At 39.0% G+C, this 23440-nt stretch overlaps 1 protein-coding gene across 7 annotated transcripts in view; it reads left to right on the top strand.

Moving 5' to 3' along the window:
- UEVLD (UEV and lactate/malate dehyrogenase domains) overlaps positions 1-23440 on the top strand; it is a 58344-nt gene that overhangs the window by 24797 nt on the left and 10107 nt on the right. For 3 of the 7 annotated variants that reach the window (XM_055581317.1, XM_055581318.1, XM_055581321.1), the window contains 5 exons: positions 1918-2053; positions 2758-2876; positions 6710-6812; positions 14057-14227; positions 15254-15427. In XM_055581317.1, coding sequence (XP_055437292.1) covers positions 1918-2053; positions 2758-2876; positions 6710-6812; positions 14057-14227; positions 15254-15427 — 703 coding nt within the window. Of the gene's footprint in view, positions 1-1917; positions 2054-2757; positions 2877-6709; positions 6813-14056; positions 14228-15253; positions 15428-15693; positions 16883-17439; positions 18508-23440 lie in introns of those variants that run through there. The other 4 variants (XR_008714585.1, XM_055581320.1, XM_055581319.1 and 1 more) reach the window with 4 other exon arrangements.

The following is a 23440-nucleotide window of genomic DNA, read 5'->3' as shown; positions in this document are numbered from 1 at the left end:
GATAAATTAGGGGTTTGGGATGAACAGATACACACTACTATATATAAAATACATAGAGACTTCCCTGGTGGTCCAGTGGTTAAGACTCTGCGCTTCCAATGCAGGGTCAGGGAATTAAGATCCTACATGTAGTGCTGTGTGGCCAAAAAATAAAAATAGGTTAAAAAGATCTACGGGATAGCACAGAGAACTATATTTAATATCCTTTTTTTAATGTTTATTTATTTATTCATTTTTGGCTGTGCCGGGTCTTCCTTAATACAGTGATACCCTCTAGCTGCAGGGCACGAGCTTCTCGTTGCGGCGTCTTCTCTTGGTGCGCACGCAGCACAGGCTCGAGAGCACACGGACTTCGGTAGTTGTGTCACGTGGCCAGTACTTGCAGCTCCCGGGCTCTAGAGCACAGGCTTAATAGTTGTAACACATGTGCTCAGTTGCTCCATGGCATGTGGGGTCTTAGCAGATCAGGGCTCGAACCTGTGTCTCCTGCATTGGCAGGCAGATTCTTTACCACTGAGCCACCAGGAAAGCCCTATATTTCAATATCTTGTAATAAGCTATAATGAAAGGCATCTGGAAGAGACTAGATAGATAGATATACTTATGTCTATAATCTATCTATATATCTATATCTGATTCACTCTGCTGTATACCTGAAAACTAACACCACATTGTAAATCAGCTATATTTCACTTCAAAAAAGTATGAGTTATGATTTAAAAAGTACTGCATTAAGTCCCACATGCAGTTGAAATTGTATAGTATTAATATGATTGTATAGTGTTTTGGAGCTAGAAGGAATCTGGAGGTCACTTAGGCTAAGGATTGCAGACATTTTCCCCAAGAGAGTCCATGTGCAGCATTAGGCCTACGGAATTTTGTTTGAACAGCAAAGAGGTTTTGTTTTGCTTTGTTTTGTTATGTTCTTAATATAAATTTAATTGACTGTACATGTACTCTTTCCAATTTGCCACAGTGACCATCTCCCCAAATTTTCTTACACTTGACAACTTCACATATTATATTATCTGCTTGGTCTTTAAAAGTATTTAAGTGTTTTTATTCTAATGGCTTCTTTGTCTTTATAAAGAATGAAACTCAGATCGAAGAATTAAGCAATTTTTAAAATGAGCAAACCACTTTAAGTATTCCTTATAATAATAATAAACATATATTTTACACTCAAAACATAATTTGCATACATTAGCTCATTTGTTTCTCATATTTATTGGAATTTATTATTCACATTATATTACTAATAATACTGAAGCTCAGAGAGGTTAAGTGCATTTCATTAAGGTTGTTTTACCAGTTCAAATAAGCAGTAATGGATGAGATAAGTATTTTATGAGCAGTAATTTTCTTATTTGATAGTGGCTGTATAGGACAGTGTTTTGTTTTTTCATTTGGGAAATATATGCTAAAGTATTTGGGGTGAAGGGGTGTTGTATCTTCAGTTTATTCTCGGTTCAGAAAATAGAGGAAAAGGCACTGAGAAAGCACATGAGATAAAATGTTAAAATTTGAGCAATCTTGAGTGGAGAACATATGAAAATTCTTTGTACTATTCTTTTGCCAGCTTTTCTGTAAATCTGCAGTTATTTAAAAATAAAAAAATTTTAGAAAGGCAGATAGACAAGACTGTTCCCACATACAGGTACTCTACTACTAAACACATTTATACTGTTGTTGCAATTTTTGGAGATGTAGTTTTAACACTTCTCCCTGTATTTTTTAATTAAAAAGAATTAAATTTTCCAGTTAAAAGTACTATGTAATTTTTGTATGGGTTTGTATGGGTTTTCAAAAAATGAGAGCATTAATATTCTTTCGGCCAACTCTAACAATGTATAGATTAATAAGGTAGTATTCCTTAGCAAAATTTCTGCATAACTTTTCCCTTTGTGTATTCTGTAGCCTAAATCTGTCATTGTTGGACTAATTAAAGAAATGATTGCCAAATTTCAAGACGAACTTCCCCTGTGTTCTCTTTCATCATCTGACGAGGCACGGCAGATAGACTTGCTAGCCTATATTGCAAAAATCACTGAAGGTTTGTATTTCTGTTAATAATAGCGTTATGAGTTTACAGTTTCTCGCTAATATCCTTTATTCTCTGCTATTTGATTTCTATAAATAAATACATACTTCTGTATATACATAATTGTGTTGGATCAAAAAATTCCTATGTATTTATCATAAGGTTTACCATATAGTTCCAATGAATATGGTTTCTTAAAATGTAAAAGATTACTTTTATCCTGACAAATAAAATAATTTGTTTTGTTCAAAACCACTTGATATATATTAATGATCCCAAACCTTTTTCATTATATGTGTACATAGCTTTTTGCCTCGTTCAGTATATTGGACCAGAGAATCTGTGATTCTCATTGTTTTTCATTGAAGACAAAGGAAAATAACCATGCTTGCAACAATTTAGTAAGTTTTAAACATTTTTTTGCATTGTAGACTAGAGCAGTAAGAGTCACAATGTTTTTCAAAATTATGGAAATCCTATTTTTTTTAAAGCTTAGAAAGACATTTTCTTTTTAAAGTGGTAGTCTCTGCGTAAAGTATTTAATATGAGATTCCTGTCTTCCTTGCATTTCATTTGTTCAAAAATATTTTTGAATGCCTGTATGGAATGCCTAGTACCATCTTTTCTGTCCAAGTTATTAAAGTTCGGGTTTTTTTAAATGCTAAAAAGACTTTTGATATTATTTTTAAATTATGATAAAATGCTTTTCTTTTTAGGTGTCTCAGATATAAATTCAAAGAACTGGGCAAATCGTGAGAATAAAACAGTCAATAAAATTACCGTGGTTGGAGGTGGAGAACTGGGAATTGCCTGCACATTAGCAATTTCAGCCAAAGTATGTAAGCATAGTGGTTATAAATACACGTCATATTACTACACTTTTAGGCAGTTTCTGTTTTAACACACAAGAAATAATAGCTTCATTTTGTCATGTGGGAAAACCTCATTTTGCCTTAAAATATATTTAGTAAGTTGACAAAAAAACAGCTGAAAGCTCTCATTAGTAATGTTGTTTCATAATTAGTGGTTAGACATGGACTAGGCTTTGAAAACCTGGTTTGAACAATGGGCTCATCATCCTAATCCAAGGGAACCTCAGGTTGACACTCATCTGACTTAGTCACAAATGCTTTTGTGTTTTCTGAGTCATGCTGCTTTAATTAAACTCTTATTTAATATAATACTTAATTTAGCTCTTTCCAAAGTTAACATTTTCTTAAATTGCCTTTTCTTGAAAGTGTAATTACTCCACTTTCTTTTAGGATCATAGTTCCTGATTTGATATTTTACAGTGGTCTGAAATTTGTCTATTTTTTCATCAATCCTTTTTTACTGGATCTTTTCTATATAAATTATGTTTAGAAAGGCTTAAATCTCCCTTCAGGGAAGTTGAAAAGACCCTCCCCAGCCCAGTATCCCCAGTGTCGTGGTAATAGCATGTCTGTGGCATTTGAGCAATGTAGCCCAAAATAGACTGGCTCTCCCTTGATATATTTGTTTGGTAGCTGGTATTTGAGTTTCTGTTCTATTAAAATTTGATTGATTGACATGTAAATTCGTCTCTTTCTATCTAAGATTCACTGATGTCTTGGAGGTAGGTTCTACTTAAGCAAAGAGTGAAATTGTATCCAGGGTGCTAGAAGATTTTAAAAGCTGACTATTCAGGACAATATATGCTAACTTGTAGCACGTTATAGTTTCATTTCCTCCATCCTCCATTTGAATGCACTCTTCTTCTTAATTGGAATTTGAAATGTTTGCAGATCTTTTGTTACTAGAGTATTTCTATAAACATTGCCTTAGAAGTTGCTTATTTTCTTGTCTGAATTTTCTTTTAGGTGTACAGAATCTCAAAAGTAGTACTATGAGTCAGAGGGCATGAATAGTTTTTATGGCACTTACTATATATTGCTAGATTGCTCTTCAGACAGGCAGAAGTAATTTATGCTGCTAATAACAATGTACACATCAACCTCATTTTGGTATCCTTAACAGTACTGAGTTTTATTAATTTTACTTGCTTTTGGTAAGTGTCGGAAAAGGCAGTGGCACCCCACTCCAGTACTCTTGCCTGGAAAATCCCATGGACCAAGGAGCCTGGTGGGCTGCAGTCCATGGGGTCTGTAAGAGTTGGACACGATTAAGCGACTTCACTTTCATGCATTGGAGAAGGAAATGGCAACCCACTCCAGTGTTCTTGCCTGGAGAATCCCAGGGACGAGGGAGCCTAGTGGGCTGCCGTCTATGGGGTCGCACAGAGTCGGACACGACTGAGGTGAGTTAGCAGCAGCAGCAGCAACAACAGTACTGAGTTTTATCTATTTTATTTGCATTTGGTAAGTGTAGTAAGTGGGCTTCTCTGGTAGCTCAGCTAATAAAGAATCCTCCTGCAATGCAGGAGACCCTGGTTTGATTCCTGGGTCAGGAAGATCCCCTGGAGAAGGGATAGGCTACCCTATTCTTGGGCTTACCTGGTGGCTTAGATGGTAAAGAATCCACCTGCAATGCGAGAGACCTGGGTCCAATCCCTGGGTTGGGAAGATCCCCTGGAGGAGGGCATGGCAACCCACTCTAGTATTCTTGCCTGGAGAATCCCCATGGACAGAGGAGCCTGGCGGGCTGCAATCCATGGGATCGCAAAGAACTGGACACGACTGAGCGACTCAGGACAGCACAGCACAGCACAAGAAGGCCCCTTAAAGTCATATTTAATGGTTAGAAGTCTCACTGTCAGTATTTGTCTGTGAACTGTCTAGATGGAAAGTTTTTTCTGTTTTTCCTTTTAAACATTAGTATTCTGAGGAATTCCCTGGCATGCCAGTGGTTAAGACTCTGCACTTCCAATGCAGAGGTACGAGTTTGATCCTTGGTTGGGGAACAAAGATACCACATGCCCATGCGGCCCAAAAAAGGCAAAACAGAAGGAAAAAAAGTTAGTATTTTGATGCGAGGTACACTATTCAAATAGTGCAACAATATTCCACTAGTGCAGTAGCGGTCGTAATAATGGCGGTAGTTGAAATGATGGTCACAGCAATAGCTAACCTTTACTAAGTGTTTGCTAGGTACCAGGCACTCTTCTAAACACTTGATTCATTTTTGCAACAACCTTATGGCTTAGGTACTATCATTACTGTCGTTTGACAAGTGGAGAAACCAGGGCATAGGGAGGTTACCCAATTTGCCCCAAATCATACTGTTAATAAAAGGACCCAGGGTTTGAGGCTGGGCATTCTGTTTATGGATCCTGTATTCTAGATCCTTACTACCCAATGTGTGGCATTGGCATCATCTGAGATCTTATTAGAAATGCCTAATCTCAGGCCCTATTCCAGATCTGCAGTTTAAAAGTATCCCTCATGATCAGTGTGCTTCACTGATGTATTAAATGATGACCTCTTTCTTAAAGGTTGAGAAGCTCTAAGTTAGGAGAGATGCCCAGGTCCTATACTTTTTGGAAAAAGGACTCTCACAAAGGTGAATTGACTCTCAGGAGTTTCTATGCCATCATGAACAGTCAACCCACCATGGCACCCAGGGAGCTGTCTACTGCATGTGGAGTATTTTCCATGAGATCTCTGGGAGAGAAAACTGCATGATAATTGGTTCTGTTTTAGCTCTATGTCTATTATCTTTTTTGTTTTCTTTAGAGAAACTTGGCATTAATGTTGACTTTCATGCTAGAAATGACCAAATGGTGCTAAAATAACCAAATGCTAAATGACCAATGGTGCTAAAATAGACCAAAAAATCACTCTAGATTGTTTAGAATGGGAAGTTATGAAAACAAAAATAAACTCAAAAACAACAGCAAATATATTGAGTGTACTGTGTCATCTTTATTACTCATTATCCCATCAAAAGAAACCTGCAATTTGAGACTTTCTATTTAAACCCTTTTCAGTTCAGTTCAGTTCAGTCGCTCAGTCGTGTCCGACTCTTTGCGACCCCATGAATTGCAGCACGCCAGGCCTCCCTGTCCATCACAAACTCCTGGAGTTCACTCAAACTCAAGTCCATCGAGTCAGTGATGCCATCCAGCCATCTCATCCTCTGTCGTCCCCTTCTCCTCCTGCCCCCAATCCCTCCAGCATCAGAGTCTTTTCCAGTGAGTCAGCTCTTCGCATGAGGTGGCCAAAGTACTGGAGTTTCAGCTTCAGCATCATTCCCTCCAGAGAAATCCCAGGGCTGATCTCCTTCAGAACACAATTTTTAGTTAAGCCAAAGGATCACATCATTCAAGTGCATGATACTGTTTTCTTGCTTGCATATCCCTTTTATTGCTGTTGTGTTACTTCCTTCATAAGAGAGTGTGTAAGGCCTATGTGTGTTCTTCTTTGGGCTTCCCAGGTGGCGCAGTGGCAAGGAATCTGCCTGCCAATGCAGGAGATGCAACAGCTGTAGGTCGGGAAGATCCCCCAGAGTAGGAAATGGCAACTTGTTCCAGTATTCTTACCTGAAAAATTCCATGGACAGAGAAGCCTGGTGGGCTACAGTCCATGGTGTCACAAAGAGTTGGACACAACTGAGGACCTGAGCAGACACACACACACACACACACACACACACACACATATACATTCTTTAGCTGTCATCTCTGAATAAATTTCAACTGCGTAACGGGCATGTTCAGTGTAATACTGTTCTTTTTCTTTTTGCACTGTCCAGGGCATTGCAGACAAACTGGTCCTTTTAGACTTCTCAGAAGGGACTAAAGGAGGGATGATGGACCTTGACATCTTCAACCTGCCTAATGTGGAGATCAGCAAAGGTCTGGCTATTCTGCTTCAAAGATTTGTGCCTTCAAAGATTTGAGTCAGTTTTTCTGTACGTTATTTTAGGGCAGTTTCAGGTTCAGGGTGCTGTTGGGCAGAAGGTACAGAGGTTTTTTTCTGTGTACCTCCTGCCCTGTACATGCATAGGCTCTGCATTGTCAACATCCCCTACCTGAGTAGTACAATTGACAGACCTCCGTGGACACATGATTATCATCTAAAGTCCATAGTTTACATTAGGATTCACTCTTGTTTGTGTATTCTATGAATGTGGACAAATCAAACATGTATTTACCATTATAGTATCAACCAGTATTTCACTGCCCTAAAAATTCTCTGTGTTCTGCCTGGAGTCCTAGAATTTTAATGCTGAAAGCATCTTAAAGATCACTTAGTCCAAGTCCCTCAGTTTACATATTGGGGAAACTAAGATTCATATAAATTAAGGGACTTACCTTAAGTCATAGAGAGATTACAACTAATGATGTTAATTAGAGATAAGCAGATAACATTCGTATTGGTTGGAAGCATTTATTCTTGGTGTCTGACTCACACCTTAGTATTAATTATTTTCTCTAAATGCTTCCTTTTTTGTAATATATTGGTTAACAACACTGTTTTTAGAGTTAGACAGATCAGGCTTTGCATACTAGTTTTGCCATTTGCCAGATTATATAACCTTTCGAAGTTCAATCTTATTATCTGTAAAATGAGAATTAATATATAATACCTCTTGGTATATAACGAAGTGCTATATATAGCAACTCCTTACTTGGTGGCAAGCACCAAACCCTATATATATTACATACATTGTTAAATAGATGCAAATCTTTTGAATTAAAAAATTTTTTTAAAAATTGAATTCACATTGATTTCACTAAAAATATATTGTTAAAGTGAATTTTAACAGGAACAAAAAGAGAATTTATATCATTAACAAATGAAATTTAAAATGTTAAAAAGTAATTTTTATTTCCTCTTTTTAACTCAAAAGATTTGCATCTATTTAACAATGTATATAATATATTAGTATAGACACATATATATGTAGGTGAATATAAATATAATTGGGGATTAAAATTACTTTATTATCAGGGATACATGATCAAAAAAACTGGAAGACCATTGAACTAGAGAATGTTTAGTCTCAGAAACCAGGTTATAGCTACGGTCAGTCAGGTTGTAATATGTTATAGTTTCTTAGCTTTCCTTTACCTTTCCTTACGCAGGTCTCCAGTATTCTTAACCATATTTTCCAAGTGAAATAATGAGACATATGATTTCACAAGCCTGAATGTACTAAGAACCACAGTGGATCAGAAAAGTTGAAATTGTACCTATAGGTTATAAACATTGGATATAGTAGTTGTGGCAAGTCTCTTGATCCCTGTAGGATACAATGGATTTATTTTCCTTCTCTGGAAAGAGTACAATAGTTGCCTTAATGATCCTTTTGTAGGATCCTTTGGGGAGCTGAGTATTCTCTTGTGCCTGTCCTTTCTAGGTACTGAAGTTCTTAAGGGACCTCTTAACCCTTCCAAATCTCTCCAGGAGAGACTGCTTAGTACATGGACCCTAGAGGTTATGGGGCCATTTAGGACCTGAGGAAATTGTTTCTTCCTGTGTGTCTCATTAACCATCAGTAACAATTGTTTCAGATAATTGAAAGACTACAATCCTTGGAGTAGATATATAGTGTTTGGTGCTGGCCACCAAGTAAGGAGTTTTGAATGAATGAGTACTATTTTAGGGTAACTTTTATGTTCCCCTTGTTAATTTTGATTGCATAGTCCTGATAACAATTTAATTACTATTATATGAAGTGATTTAATGTTACTAACATCTCAGATATGGTCTATGATATGAAAAAGCACATTAATAATTATTATAAGCTGCAGATGGTGATTGCAGCCATGAAATTAAATGACGCTTACTCCTTGGAAGGAAAGTTATGACCAACCTAGATAGCATATTCAAAAGCAGAGACATTACTTTGCCAACAAAGGTCCGTCTAGTCAAGGCTATGGTTTTTCCAGTGGTCATGTATGGATGTGAGAGTTGGACTGGGAAGAAAGCTGAGTGCCAAAGAATTGATGCTTTTGAACTGTGGTGTTGGAGAAGACTCTAGAGAGTCCCTTGGACTGCAAGGAGATCCAACCAGTCCATTCTGAAGGAGATCAGTCCTGGGTGTTCTTTGGAAGCAAGGATGCTAAAGGTGAAACTCCAGTACTTTGGCCACTTCATGTGAAGAGTTGATTCATTGGAAAAGACCCTGATGCTGGGAGGGATTGGGGGCAGGAGGAGAAGGGGGCGCCAGAGGATGAGATGGCTGGATGGCATCACCGACTTGATGGACATGAGTTTGAGTGAACTCCAGGAGTTGGTGATGGACTGGGAGGCCTGGCGTGCTGCGATTCATGGGGTCGCAGAGAGTCGGACACGACTGAGCGACTGAACTGAACTGAACTGAAGCTCATTTTGACATTTTACTAGTGCCCATCATGACAGGCATTGATGGTCATCCTAGAGTTGTACTTTGCTCCATTTGGATTTTTAAAAATAGCTGCTAAAATACTTTGGAGAAGTATATACATATGTGTATATGATCCTGCAAATGTCCATACTATATATATGTAAACAAACAGTGTGTGCATAGACTAAATCTGGAGAAATACTGAGGGAACCGTTAAAAGAGTAGTTGCTTTAGGAGTCATATTGGGGAAACTGGTTCTGCACTTGTTTTTTGCACTTAATATTTTTATCCCTTTTTTTTTCTATTGTGCTAAAATACGTATACGTAAATTTACATTAGTGACGCTCAGCACTTTCACAGTGTTGTGCAGCCATCACCACCATCTAGTTCCAGAACATTTTCCTACCCCCGAAGGAAACCCTCCATACCTTCAGCAGTCACTCCCCTATTTTCCCCTCTCCGCAAGGCCCTGGCAGTCACCGGCCTGTTCTGTGGATCTGCCTTTTCCGGATGTTCCATAGGAATGGAAGTACACAGCATGTGGCCTTTGTGCCTGGCTGTCTTCACTTAGCGCAGTGTTTTCAGGGTTCATCCATATTGTAGTGTGTATCAGTGCACCCCTCCTGTTTATGGCTGAATAATGTTCTGTGGTGTGGATATGCCACATTTTATTTATCTGTCTATCAGTTGCTATACATTTGGGTTGCATCTTTTTGGTCTTGTGAGTAGTCCTGCTATGAGCATGTATGTACAAGTATTTGTTTGAACACCTCTTTTCAGTTCCTTTAGGGATGTCCCCAGAAGTGGAATTGCCAGAACATATGGCAATTCTGTGTTTAAGTTATTGATGAATTTATATTATCATTTTGAAGATCATTATTAACAGCACATAGAGATCTAAATACCTATATTTCTTGAACAGCTTCTTAATAATACTCCATCGGATGAGTATCTTCTATTGGTAGACATTTAATTTTTTTGTTTGTTTATTTTTTGGTGATTACAAATAATGCTACAGAGAACATTGTAATGTAAAAATCTCTATGTATTTCTCTACCCAGTAGGATAAACTAGAATTACTGAGTCAAAAGTTGTTTCTATTTATGTTAAGTAAAATTTTTCTTTAATTTTGGCTGTGCCTTGAGGCATGCAGGAAATTAGTTCCCAGACCAGGGATTCAGTGCTTACCCTCTGCAGTGGAAGCACAGAGTCCTAACCACTGGTCTGCCAGGGAATTTATAAAAGGTGTTTTTTAAAATATATATTTTTGAGTTGTACTAATTTATACTCTCACCAGCAGTATAAGAAGATTCCTGTTTCCTTCTTGCTGATTTCTTTTATATTAAACAGAGCTAATAGAATAATTATCCTATGATATTATTTTGATTATGTCATTTCCTGGCTGAAGACACTATTATGTTGGTCTCTTATCCCTTAATAATAATTACAGATGCCATGTTTTTTCAGGGAATCAGCAATGTATTCTAGCTAATTTACATGTATTCGTATCCCATTAATGCTCTTAGTTTATTTTATAGTTTGCTCAGAGAGATTGTGGCTTTAGTCACACAGTAAGCAGCTAAGCTGGCATTTCAAATGAGTTTGTTACCAATTTCTTATGATTCACTCCAGAAATAAATAGTCTCTGGATACATAAGCAAAATGTGTGTATGGGTATGTCTGTGCCTAGAGAAAAAAATGTTCAGTAGTTGAATATTCAGAGAAGGCAGTGGCACCCCACTCCAGTACTCTTGCCTGGAAAATCCCATGGGCGGAGGACCCTGGTAGGCTGCAGTCCATGGGGTCACTAAGAGTTGGACACGACTGAGCGACTTCACTTTCACTTTTCACTTTCATGCATTGGAGAAGGAAATGGCAACTCACTCCAGTGTTCTTGCCTGGAGAATCCCAGGGACGGGGGAGCCTGGTGGGCTGCCGTCTATGGGGTCGCACAGAGTTGGACACGACTGAAGTGACTTAGCAGTAGCAGTTGAATATTATAAGTTGTTGCTGACGACATATGAAACAAAGTAAAATTTGCTCAATAGTCAGCGGGTTATAGGTTGAACTCTTGTGTGAGAACCACCTGTGTGCTTTTTAAACTTACAGAAGCCTGGTGTCCACCCCAGGCCTATGGAGAGACTAAAAGGCTTTGAAGCAAGAAGCCTTTCTTGCACTTGGTACTGCTCTGTTTACTTCTGAGTCATCCTTGAGGATGAGGGCATTTCCATCATTCAAAGTAGAGGAAGCTACAGGAGGAAAAGAAAAGAAAAGAAAAATCTTGGCAAGATCGGTTGGGGCCTGTCTTGGTTGTGGAGTCATAGTTCAACCGTTCACTGATATGGACAAGCTCCCTCGTCCTTCCAGATATCAATTTCCTTCCATTTTATGAGAGTTTAGGACTGAGTTTCAAAATATAGCATAATGTTTATCAGCACTCTGAAGCCAGATTGCTTGGGCTTGAATTCTGACTCTGCTATTTACTAGCTCTATAACTTTGAGCAAGTTACTAAACTTCTCTATGCCTCAGACTCCTCACCTGTAAAATGGGGATATGGACCCCACAGTGTGTTGTGGATTACATTAAGTGAGTACGTACATGTCAAGGTCTTAGAACAGTACCTGGCACATAGAAGTGGTATGGAAGTGTTAACTATATACCTTTCACTTCTAATGTCTTCCAGTACTGAGATTTAGACTCATCACCAGGTTTTTCATCTGAGCATTAGAACATAGGAATTAAGAATACTCATGAAGAGACATAATTACAATCTAGGACTTCAGTTTTTTGGATCTCTACTCCCACAATTGTGTCAGAATATGAACTGAAATTGGATAATGCATCTCACAGACACATTGCACACAGGTTCCCTTCTGCAACTTGTTTAGAAAAATGGCCTTAAGAGGCTTAATTAAGACTGTAAACCCTGGAATCTACTCATTGTCTCACTAGGATGCTAATAAAGATTTATACATGTTGACTGAACTGGTATCTCTCTATTACTTTATTATTTTTCTGCTGTTACTGATGCTGATAATTCTGGCCACTGTTTTGACATGCACTTACTGCAAGACAATGCTTCCCTGGTGGCTCAGACAGTAAAACGCTGCCTGCAATGCGGGAGACCTGGGTTTGATCCCTGGGTCGAGAAGATCCCCTGGAGAAGGAAATGGCAACCCACTCCAGTACACTTGCCTGGGAAACCCCATGAACAGAGGAGCCTGGTAGGCTACAGTCCATGGGGTCGTAAAGAGCTGGACATGACTGAGCAACTTCAGTCTCAGTTTGCTGCAAGACATACTGTGTTGTAGAGAGTAATGCAGTTGTGAAATAGCTTAAGTGTGCTTAAGGGTCAGAGGCATGAATTTTGAACAGCTTTTTCTACGTCATAACAGTTGCTTATATGTAAATCCCATTCAGTTCAGTTCAGTTGCTCAGTCGTGTCCGACTCTGCGACCCCATGAATTGGAGCACGCCAGGCCTCCCTGTCCATCACCAACTCCTGGAGTTCACTCAGACTCACGTCCATCAAGTCAGTGATGCCATCCAGCCATCTCATCCTCTGTCATCCCCTTTTCCTCCTGCCCCCAATCCCTCATAGCATCAGAGTCTTTTTCAATGAGTCAACTCTTCGCTTGAGGTGGCCAAAGTACTGGAGTTTCAGCTTTAGCATCATTCCTTCCAAAGAAATCCCAGGGCTGATCTCCTTCAGAATGGACTGGTTGGATCTCCTTGCAGTCCAAGGGACTCTCAAGAGTCTTCTCCAACACCACAGTTTGAACCACAGTTCAAAAGCATTCAATTCCTTGGCGCTCAGCTTTCTTCCCAGTCCAACTCTCACATCCATATATGACCACTGGAAAAACCATAGCCTTGACTAGACGGACCTTTGTTGGCAGAGTAATGTCTCTGCTTTTCAATGTGCTATCTAGGTTGGTCATAACTTTCCTTCCAAGGAGTAAGCGTCTTTTAATTTCATGGCTGCAGTCACCATCTGCAGTGGTTTTGGAGCCCCCAAAAATAAAGTCTGACACTGTTTCCACTGTTTCCCCATCTATTTCCCATGAAGTGATGGGACCAGATGCCATGATCTTAGTTTTCTGAATGTTGAGCTTTAAGCCAACTTTTTCACTCTCGAGACTCTTTCACTTGAACCGAAAACCAAGATACTGGACTTCAGCGTAAGGAAAAGTAGAAAATGAGCCAACACTACTGAAAGATTTTCAAATCATTTTTTCCTCTTTGGAGTAGAATCCTTAATAAATAAAGCAGATAGAAGCAGCACTGCACTGCTTGCAGAGGTCAAAGTACATAGCATGAAGCTGTGCCTGCCAGCCATGTTTCTACTTCTTACTATTCTGCATGGTCTCTGAGTCACTTTCAAGGAACTGTAGGACTCCTAAACTTAAGGTTAAAAATCAGTGATGTAAGTGATTATAGGTGCATTCTGCCTATAGCATATATTTATTTTTTCTAAGAAAATTGTGAATTATATAAAAATCCAAATCCCTCCCTGCTTGTAAAGTCTGGATCCTGTAATTTATTTTATCTTTTCTGCTCTTTCCTCCCTTGGGATACACTGTTGCTTCTAATTCTCTTTCTGGAGCAGATCTCAGCATTTTGTATCCTTCCTACGGAGACAGGGTTGATCTGGAGGCAACTGCTAAAAGCTGTGTAATTGTAGAAAAGAAAAACCTGATCATCATGAACAAGAACCTGGTTAAAACCTTTATCTTGAGCTCAGACTGTTTCTTTTTATTCATTAGATTTGTCTGCCTCTGCTCATTCCAAGGTGGTGATCTTCACAGTCAACTCCCTGGGTAGTTCTCAGTCCTACCTCGATGTGGTGCAGAGCAATGTGGACATGTTCAGAGCCCTTGTCCCAGCTCTGGGACATTATAGTCAGCACGCCGTCCTGCTCGTTGCATCTCAACCAGGTATAAGGTTTTATTCTAAATGAATTTGATGGCCCAGTGCCTCAGTAGAATTGCCATTTCTGATAAAAGTCATAAAACAGGGTTGTAAAGGGACAGCTAGAGTATTCAGTTAAATTGCTCTTTTGATGAACAAGGCAGTACTTTGCACATCCTGTCAGCCAGTTACTACTACTGACTGGAGTAACTAGAAGGTTACAACTTACAATTTTTTATGCAGTACTACTTTTAATATATTCCAGGCTGTTAGCCATGCCTTTCTCAGTGAGAAAACAGTTAAACGCTTGAAAGAAAGATGCAATATCTTATAGGAAGGATCTTTTGTTAACTCTGAAGTGTCATAAGATGCTAGTGAGCACGCCAGAGTGGATTTTTAACATTAAAATTTTTATTTTAAATTGTTTCTCAAATTACTTGAGAAACTTTTTCAAAGGATTAGATGGTACTGGACTCAAATGGGTGAACAGATTTTTTTTTTTTTTTAATGTTCCCAATAGAGGAGTATGATAGGCATTTCACTTGTTTTCTTACAGTAATTGATTGAAAGACATTGGTTTTAAATTTCTGACACCTTTTTGGCACAGAATAAAAAAATGGTTGTGTTTTTGTTGATAATGCTGTACTACATGGTGGTGGTGTATGAACCAGTGTTTTAATTTCAAGGTAGAAATTCACCTTAAGCTAGATGTAAAAGAGAACTTGATCAATGAAAAAAATTATCTTCTGGTTTTCTATACCCAGTTTTCATCTTTCATCCTTAGCTGCTCTAGGACATGATCTGTTTTCCACTCTTAAAAATTTATATTTAATACAAAGTTATGTAAAATGATGCTGAATACTTGTTAGTTGTTTTTAATTATTAATTAAAATAAATTTATATAATAATAAATAATGCTTCCAAGTGCATTTAAGACTTAAGAAGAGTATATAAAGGTTTTGATATACTTATTGAAGTATTTTGTTTAGGAACTAGGCTAGAAGTCTATTTTAAAAAATAATTTATATTTTCACCTTGTATGTAATATTTAGTGGAAATCATGACCTATGTGACTTGGAAACTGAGTGCATTTCCTGCAGACCGAGTGATTGGAATTGGGTGCAATCTGGATTCACAGAGATTACAATATATTATTACAAATGTCTTGAAGGCACAGACTTCAGGAAAAGAAGTATGGGTTATTGGTGAGCAGGGAGAAGACAAAGGTAAGAAATACATGTTTATTATTTACGTATATTGATAATTGATATCACCAGAGGCCATGGTATGCATATATGCACAGTTCTGGGCACTCCACTTGTAGAGCCTAGTTGGTTTTCCTTCCACATTTGAATGCCTTTTGTGTGTGGGGCCCTGTATTGTGAATAAACTCTACAAAAGTGTCATTCTAATTGTATTTACTCTTGTAAATAAAAGGCAAGACTCCTTAGGTAATATATTTTTATTTTTGTATTTTGTATTTGAATTTCAGCATCCAGGATGAATTTAAAAATTTAATTTTGGAGAGCAACATTTAAATAAACCCTAAAGCATACACAGGTCTTCCTTGGAGGCTCAGACGGTAAAGAATCTGCCTGCAATGCAGGAGACCCAGGTTCAGTCGCTGGGTCTGGAAGATCCCCTGGAGGAGGGCATGGGAACCCACTCTAGCATTCTTTCCTGGAAAATACCCTGGACAGAGGAGCCTGGTAGGATACAGTCCATGGTGTTGCAAAGAGTCAGACTTGACTGAACGACTTTCACACACATGTAAAGCATATACTCAGAGGTTAAAGCATCTGCCTGCAATGCTGGAGACCTGGGTTCGATCCCTGGGTCGGGAAGATTCCCTGGAGAAGGAAATGGCAACCCACCCCAGTATTCTTGCCTGGAGAATCCCATGGACAGAGGAGCCTGGTGGGCTACAGTCCATGGGGTCGCAAAGAGTCGGACACGACTGAGCGACTTCACTTCAAAGCATGTACAGAACTCTTTCTTTTACTTTCCCATCCTGCAGTCTTCCTTACCTTTCCTAAGTCCAGACTTTCTCCCTAGGTGCATACCTCCTGTCTCTTTCTTACCTTTTAAACAGAATATTCACTCTTTATTTACCCTTATGCTCCCCCCCCTTTTTTCTTTTAACCAGCTCCTTGCTCTGTGCTTTGTCCCTACCATAGAAAACCATTCATAAAATCTAGTCCCCCTGGATTTGAAAGCCCATTTTCCTATCCCATAAGATTGCTTTCCCTATTTAATTCAATAATCTCCTTTTTTTCTTTATTATTTCTCTCATGCTGTAAAGTCAGGTTGGTCTGGTGATAAAAGTGCATTATCCTAAGTTTGCTCATTTTAATTCATTTTAATCAAGTATATCTACTCACTACTGTAAGATGCCAGTGTGATCCAGAAGAGGCACAGAGCACAGCCTCTGCCTTCGCCACTCTTAAAAATTATTCTGGGGGCTTCCCTGATGGTCCAGCGGTGAAGACTTTGCCTTCCAATACAGAGGGGTGCGTTCAGTCCCTGGTCGGGGAGCTGAGATCCCACATGCCTGGGGCCAGAAAACCAAGACATAAAATAGAAGCAATCTTGTAAAAAATTAAAGATTTTTTAAATGGTCCACGTCAAAAAATCTTTTAAAAAATTATTTTAGAGTGATAAGACAAAATTTTTAATAAAGCTATTTTGGCTGACATTAAAAGTATAGGGTACTCTTTGATTAAGGGCCAGAATGAATATATTTTAGACTTACAGTGCTTAGACACTTATGAGTGAGCATTTAACATGGGTTGAAATGACTGGAGAAAACTCTATGCAGGCCATCATTGAACTGCACTTTGGAAGAATGAATAGGATTCAAATAAATAGCAAAGAGTGAGAGAGACATTCCAGGAATGGGAAAACAGGCAAAGGCACACACTTAGGTATGGCATGTTCATGGGATAAAAATATCGACTGGTTGTTGCAGAGTTTCAACCAGATAAGCTTGGTTGATAACTTGTTGATAACTCATTTTGGAGGTATTTTTTTCTGGAATACCTGATAAAGGGTTGGAAAGATTATCAGGCAGAGGGGAACTATTAAAGGTATTTGAGCATGCGAGTGATATGTTGAAAAGGTAATCTGGAGGAAATTTATCATTGCTTTCTCATTTAAAGTGTATTGTTGTTGTTGTTCTAGTTGCTAAGTCGTGTCTGACTCTTAAAGTGTATTTATTACTGCTTTATTCATCCTATAGGTGCTGAGGGGTAGAGCACATTGTAGAAAAGAACTTCTCTGCCTTTGAGGAAGTGATCATTTAACTCAAGAACTGGAGGAAGATTTAAAATCTGTATAAATCTGCACTGGCTACCTAGAAAGTTCAACGCTAGAAAGACTCAGGCAATAGAATAAACCTTTATAAATCCTGACTGTGTAATTCAAGCAAACATAGCTTTTCAGGCTCAAAATGCTTACTGACACTAAAGACTAATCAATAGAATGAGATAATGGGGAGCAAACAAGAACTTGGAGCAGATGTGTTTGAGTAACATGTCTAGGGATTCAAATAAACCGAAGACCCCAAATGTTACTCACTATTGCCATTTGCGTTCTGGTCCATGTTGATCTCTTGCTTGTCTGATTATTGTAAATCTCCCAGTTAATTTGCTCTTTTCCCTCTAGTGTACCCTATAAATGATGCCAAATTAATAATGATATTAGCTAAAACTTACAGGGTTTGCAGTATGTTTCACATATTAATTCAGTCTTCCTAAGTCACATTCCTCTTTTCAAAAACTTTAACAGGCTTTCTCTGACCAAATCATTCAATTCTTTTACTTGCCATTCAAGTAGTCCCAAAATACAGCCCTAATCTTCCTTCCCAGTTATAGTTATGGAGGCAGTCATGTTGTTAGACAGCTGGAAGACACTCAAAGGGTCATCGATTACAGTTTGTGGTAGGGAGTCAGCAGTGAATGCGGGAATAGTAGGAGTGACCGCTCGAAGAGCCTTTTCAGGTCAAAGAAGGACTAAAATCAGGTCTTGTGCATCTCGGCCCTGCCCCACAGCTTTGCTTCAGCCACAGGCATCTTTGCCCATTGTGTTTACTTTTTTCATAATCCCTTCTCCTTCTCACTCAGCATATTCAAATCTTATTCTTCAAGGTCTCAGTCAAGTCCCTCTTACTTACGCTTTGAAGTTTTTCTGATCACATCATCGCACAGATTCCTTCATTCCTTTGAGTTAAAAGCTTTTGCTAGCTAAATGTAATTAACCATATATTGTCTCAAGGTGTTTATTCTTTTGTAAAGTTGCTGTTTATTCTGATCCAGTTTGAATTTTGTCTGTGTACTTTCTCCTTATTGAAAGTGTAAATTATTAAGCTGTTCTTTTAGTTGAAAAAGTCGTACATTCACATTGCAAAACAATTAAATAGTATAAAAAGACAATGTAGTGAAAAATGTCTCCCTTCTATGCCAAACACCTAGTCCCTCTCTCTAGAAGCAATACCACCTTTTAGAAATGTTCTGTGTAAGGACAAGCATATGAAATATACATCATTCTCTACCTTGCCTTCTTTCTAATTGTTATGACTTGGAAATGACTGCATAGTAACATATATAGATACCATTCATTCTTTTTAAGTACTGGAATACCAAAATGTAACCAATCGCCTAAGTTATAATTTTTGAATTAATAAGAACATTTTACATTATGGTTATATGAGTATCTCAAATTGTAAAGAGAAAATAAAGGATGGTGTGACTTGATAAGTAAACCTAAGACACTTTGCTGACTGCTGTTGGAGCTACCTAAATGAATAAAGACCCTGCCTTTAGGCAGGTTAGAGACTGATTCAGAAAGTGACTATAATAGGCAGTAATGATGAGCCTTAAGAGAGGTCCAAGAGAAGTAGGGTAAAAGCACAAGGAACTGGGCTTCCCTGGTGGTCTAGTGGTTAAGATTCTGCCTTGCAATGCAAGGCACACCAGTTCCACCCCTGTTCCAGGAAGATTGCACATTCCTTGGAGCAACTAAGCCTGAGAGCTGCAGCTACTGAAACCCTCGTGCCTAGAGCCCATGCACCACAAGGAAGAGTAGCCCCCACTCCCTGCAGCCAGAGGAAGCATACATGCAGCAGTGAAGACACCACAGCCAAAAAATAAATAAATAAAAAAAATTTTTTTTAAGTACAAGGAATGGAATTCTCAACTAGGAACTAGAAATAGATGTAGATGGATGTGAATTGAGATTACTTAAATACAATTTATGTAATATTTGATACATAGAATATATATAATGTATGTATTTGTTTTAAAACATAGTTGACCAAACATTCATGAAACCATACTCAATTAAGAACATTATGAATGCCAGTGAAACTACTTACGTACTCCCCAACCCCTCTCCCTATGTCTAGTCTTGTCTCATGTTCATGCCCAGTCGTGTCTTTGTGAGCCCATGGACTGTAGCCCACCAGGCTCCTCTGTCCATGGAGTTTTCCAGGAAAGACTGGAATGGGTTGCCATCTTCTCCTTTAGGGGATCTTTCCAATCCAGGGATCGAACCTGCATCTCCTGCATTACAGGCGGATTCTTTCCCACTGAGCCTTAGACTGCTGTCAAGTCACTTTTTTATCATGTCTTCTACTTTGTTTCAGAAATAATTACATCGACTGATTGGTGGGTTTCCCTGGTGGCTCAGACGATAAAGAATCTGCCTGCCATGCAGGAGATCCAGGTTCCATCCCTACGTTGGGAAGATCCTCTCTGGAGGAGGGAATGGCTACACCCTCTAGTATTCTTGGGTTTCCCAGGTGGTGCTAGCAGTAAAGAACCCACCTGCCAATGCAGGAGACATAAGAGATGCTGGATCGATCCCTGGGTGGGAAAGATCCCCTGGAGAAGGGCATGGCTTACCGACTCCAGTATTCCTGCCTGGAGAATCCAATGGACAGAGGAGCCTGATGGGCTACAGTCCATATGGTTGCAAAGAGTCGGACACGACCTAAGCGACTTAGCAGGCACACATGCACTGATAGGTAGTCTTCCCTCAGATTAGAGGCTCCCTCTGCTGGTTTTCCTCTGCTGGGCTTCTCTGGTGGCTCAGACACCAGGGAATCCACCTGCAATGTGGGAGAACCTGGGTTCGACTCCTGGGTTGGGAAAATCTGCTGGAGAAGGGAATGGCTACCCACTCCAGCGCTTTTGTCTGGAGAATTCCATGGACAGAGGAGTCTGGCAGGCTACAGTCCATGGGGTCACAAAGAGTCAGACATGACAGTGATTCACTTTCTGCTGGTTTCATGTGTAGACACCAGTTGGTTATGTCTTTGTATTGGTGACACCATAGCAAAATTAGAATTATTTTTTTATTGAGTGCTTGGTGTGTGTATTAAATGCTTTGTAATCTCATTTAAAATTTAAAAACACCCCAAAAAGGAGGTGGTGGTTTTTTCCAAATCAATATACAAGGAAGCTTAAGACTCAGTGAGTTTAACAACTTGTCCAAGGTTACACATTTAGTAAGGGCAGAACTGAGATTTGAACCCTGGGTTTGACTGCAAAGCTGTACTTTTTCTTGCGGTGACTTAATTAGATAATTTCTCTTAAGCCTTTAATATAGTGTCTGGCACAGATAAACACTCAGTAAATGGTAGCTGTTATAACAGTGATCAAGATGGAAAGATGGTGAGGAATAGAAAATTGGCAAAGGGACGTGGAAAACTATACTTTGAAATAGGCAACATTAAGATTTAGAAACAGTTACAAGGATAACAGATATGTGTAAGTAAAAGTATTCTCTTTAGTTATTTCCTCTACAAATGACAATTACAGCATGACGTGGGGAAGAATTCCATGACATGTAAGACCCTTTAGGATCTGTTTCCTGCTTCCTTCCTGGGCCTCATCTTCTGCCATTCGGACAAGCATGTTATGCTAGTCACATGATCAACTTGCAGCTTCCTGAGGGGCTCATGCACTCTCATGCTTCCTTGCCTTTGCACCTGATACTTGCTTTCCCTGAACATTCATTCACTTGGCTAAGTCCTGCTTATCCTTCAAGACTGGGCTTGAGTGCCACCTCTCCCAGGAAGCCTTCCTTAATTCTCCAGGTTAAGTAAGCTCGTGCCTCTATTATACTCCTTATCACAGTGTTACAATTGCATGTTTACCTGTCTTCACCCCACCAGACTGTAAACTCCTTGAACTTGGAATGGCCTCAGTAAATATGTTTTGAAATATTTTGAATGATCCTGATACCATCTTTTTGTAATCATAGGTCATTGCTGTGCTCCACCAAATTAGTTACAACATGTGATTTGGAGCTGCTGTTTTTAGCTGTGATAGTGAAATCATGTAAAGTGCAGGTAACTCCTTCAAGTGGTGTTTTAGAAATCCAGGGACTGGACCTCAAGACAGTGTTAGCTCATCTGCTGTGTGCATCAGTCTTACCTAAGGGGTAGGTGCTATGTGTAATGGAAAAGAAATATCCCATGGTCATTTTTTATTAAAATTTTTGGGACCAGAGGATTACTATTCTTAAGGAATAGAACTAGAAAGATAAGGATTGATTAGATGCAGTATTTGAAAGGGATCCTTAAACTAGGATAAATATGCATTTAGGAAGTGTGAACAGTTGGGCAATAAGTAAACAAAAAATGAAATAATTAAGTCTATCTAAACTTAACTGAAAATCCTAATGACTGTGTCAGAAGCAGATTTGAGCATAGTGAAGCTTTCTCCATCTCTCTGAACATTGTTTTCTCATGGCTCTTAAAAGTCTAAACTCAGAGAGGAACGATGAAACATGTGATTATGTTTGTAATAATAGCAGTAATACTCATAATTAAATTCCAGACTTCCTGGTGTCCTTTGTTTTCCCATACCTACCTTTCCCTTTTTATTTATTTTCCCAAGGTCTGTAAATGCTCGTTCATCTAGCAGACTATTCTCTGCAATTTTCTGTCTATTGTGAATATACTAATGTACCAAACTTTTAGAAAATAATTCATGTATAGTCCTATTCAAGTGAAACATTAAAAAAAAGACCCTTATTTGTCCACATGCATTTATATTGTTCATGTAACAATTTTTGCTTTTGCTTTTTTTACTTGATATAAAAACTTCTATGACCTTCAGTGGCTGTCATTGACATAGACACTGATGCTGAGGTTTTTCTTTTTTTTAATCTTAATTAACCGAACCAGAGATGCTCAAGTGTCTGCCTGGAAGCTGCTACATTCTCTGAGGACTTTTGAGGATCTCCCACAAATAATCCAGTCTGTTACAGTGAAAGGGGTAGTCCTCAAGAGCTTGCCATGGTACTACTGTGAACTTCATTTCTATCAGGGAATAATGACTTCCCCTTCACTTCAGCCTTCCAAATGTCCTGAATTCTTCTCATAGGAAAATCTTTGTAAAGTCAAAGCCGTAATCATCTCCCAAAAGGGGAGATACAAAATCCCATATACCATTCTATTCATCTCGATAGTGTTCATTTCTTTTCTAGCTCAATCATTCTCTCTCTTGGGTATCTTGAAACTTAAAGATCTAAACTGCAATCTCTAGTGACCCCATTAACATTAAATAATAAGGGAACCGTAGAGAAAGATGAAAACTGATTTTTAATATCTACAAATATATATGTATCAGATCAGATCAGATCAGTTGCTCAGTCGTGTCTGACTCTTTGCGACCCCATGAATCGCAGCACGCCAGGCCTCCCTGTCCATCACCAACTCCTGGAGTTCACTCAGTCTCACGTCCATTGAGTCAGTGATGCCATCCAGCCATCTCATCCTCTGGCGTCCCCTTCTCATGCCCCCAATCCCTCCCAGCATCAGAGTCTTTTCCAATGAGTCAACTCCGCATGAGGTGGCCAAAGTACTGGAGTTTCAGCTTCAGCATCATTTCTTCCAAAGAAATCCCAGGGCTGATCTCCTTCAGAATGGACTGGTTGGATCTCCTTGCAGTCCAAGGGACTCTCAAGAGTCTTCTCCAACACCACAGTTCAAAAGCATCAATTCTTCGGCGCTCAGCCTTCTTCACAGTCCAACTCTCACATCCATACATGACCACAGGAAAAACCATAGCCTTGACTAGACGGACCTTTGTTGGCAAAGTAATGTCTCTGCTTTTGAATATGCTATCTAGGTTGGTCATAACTTTCCTTCCAAGGAGTAAGTGTCTTTTAATTTCATGGCTGCAGTCACCATCTGTAGTGATTTTGGAGCCCAGAAAAATAAAGTCTGACAC

Source organism: Bubalus kerabau, chromosome 5 (assembly GCF_029407905.1).
Source record: "Bubalus kerabau isolate K-KA32 ecotype Philippines breed swamp buffalo chromosome 5, PCC_UOA_SB_1v2, whole genome shotgun sequence".
Lineage (NCBI taxonomy): Eukaryota > Metazoa > Chordata > Mammalia > Artiodactyla > Bovidae > Bubalus > Bubalus kerabau.
The sequence above is the reverse complement of the archived record's forward strand: the minus strand, read 5'-3'. Positions and strand labels throughout refer to the sequence as shown.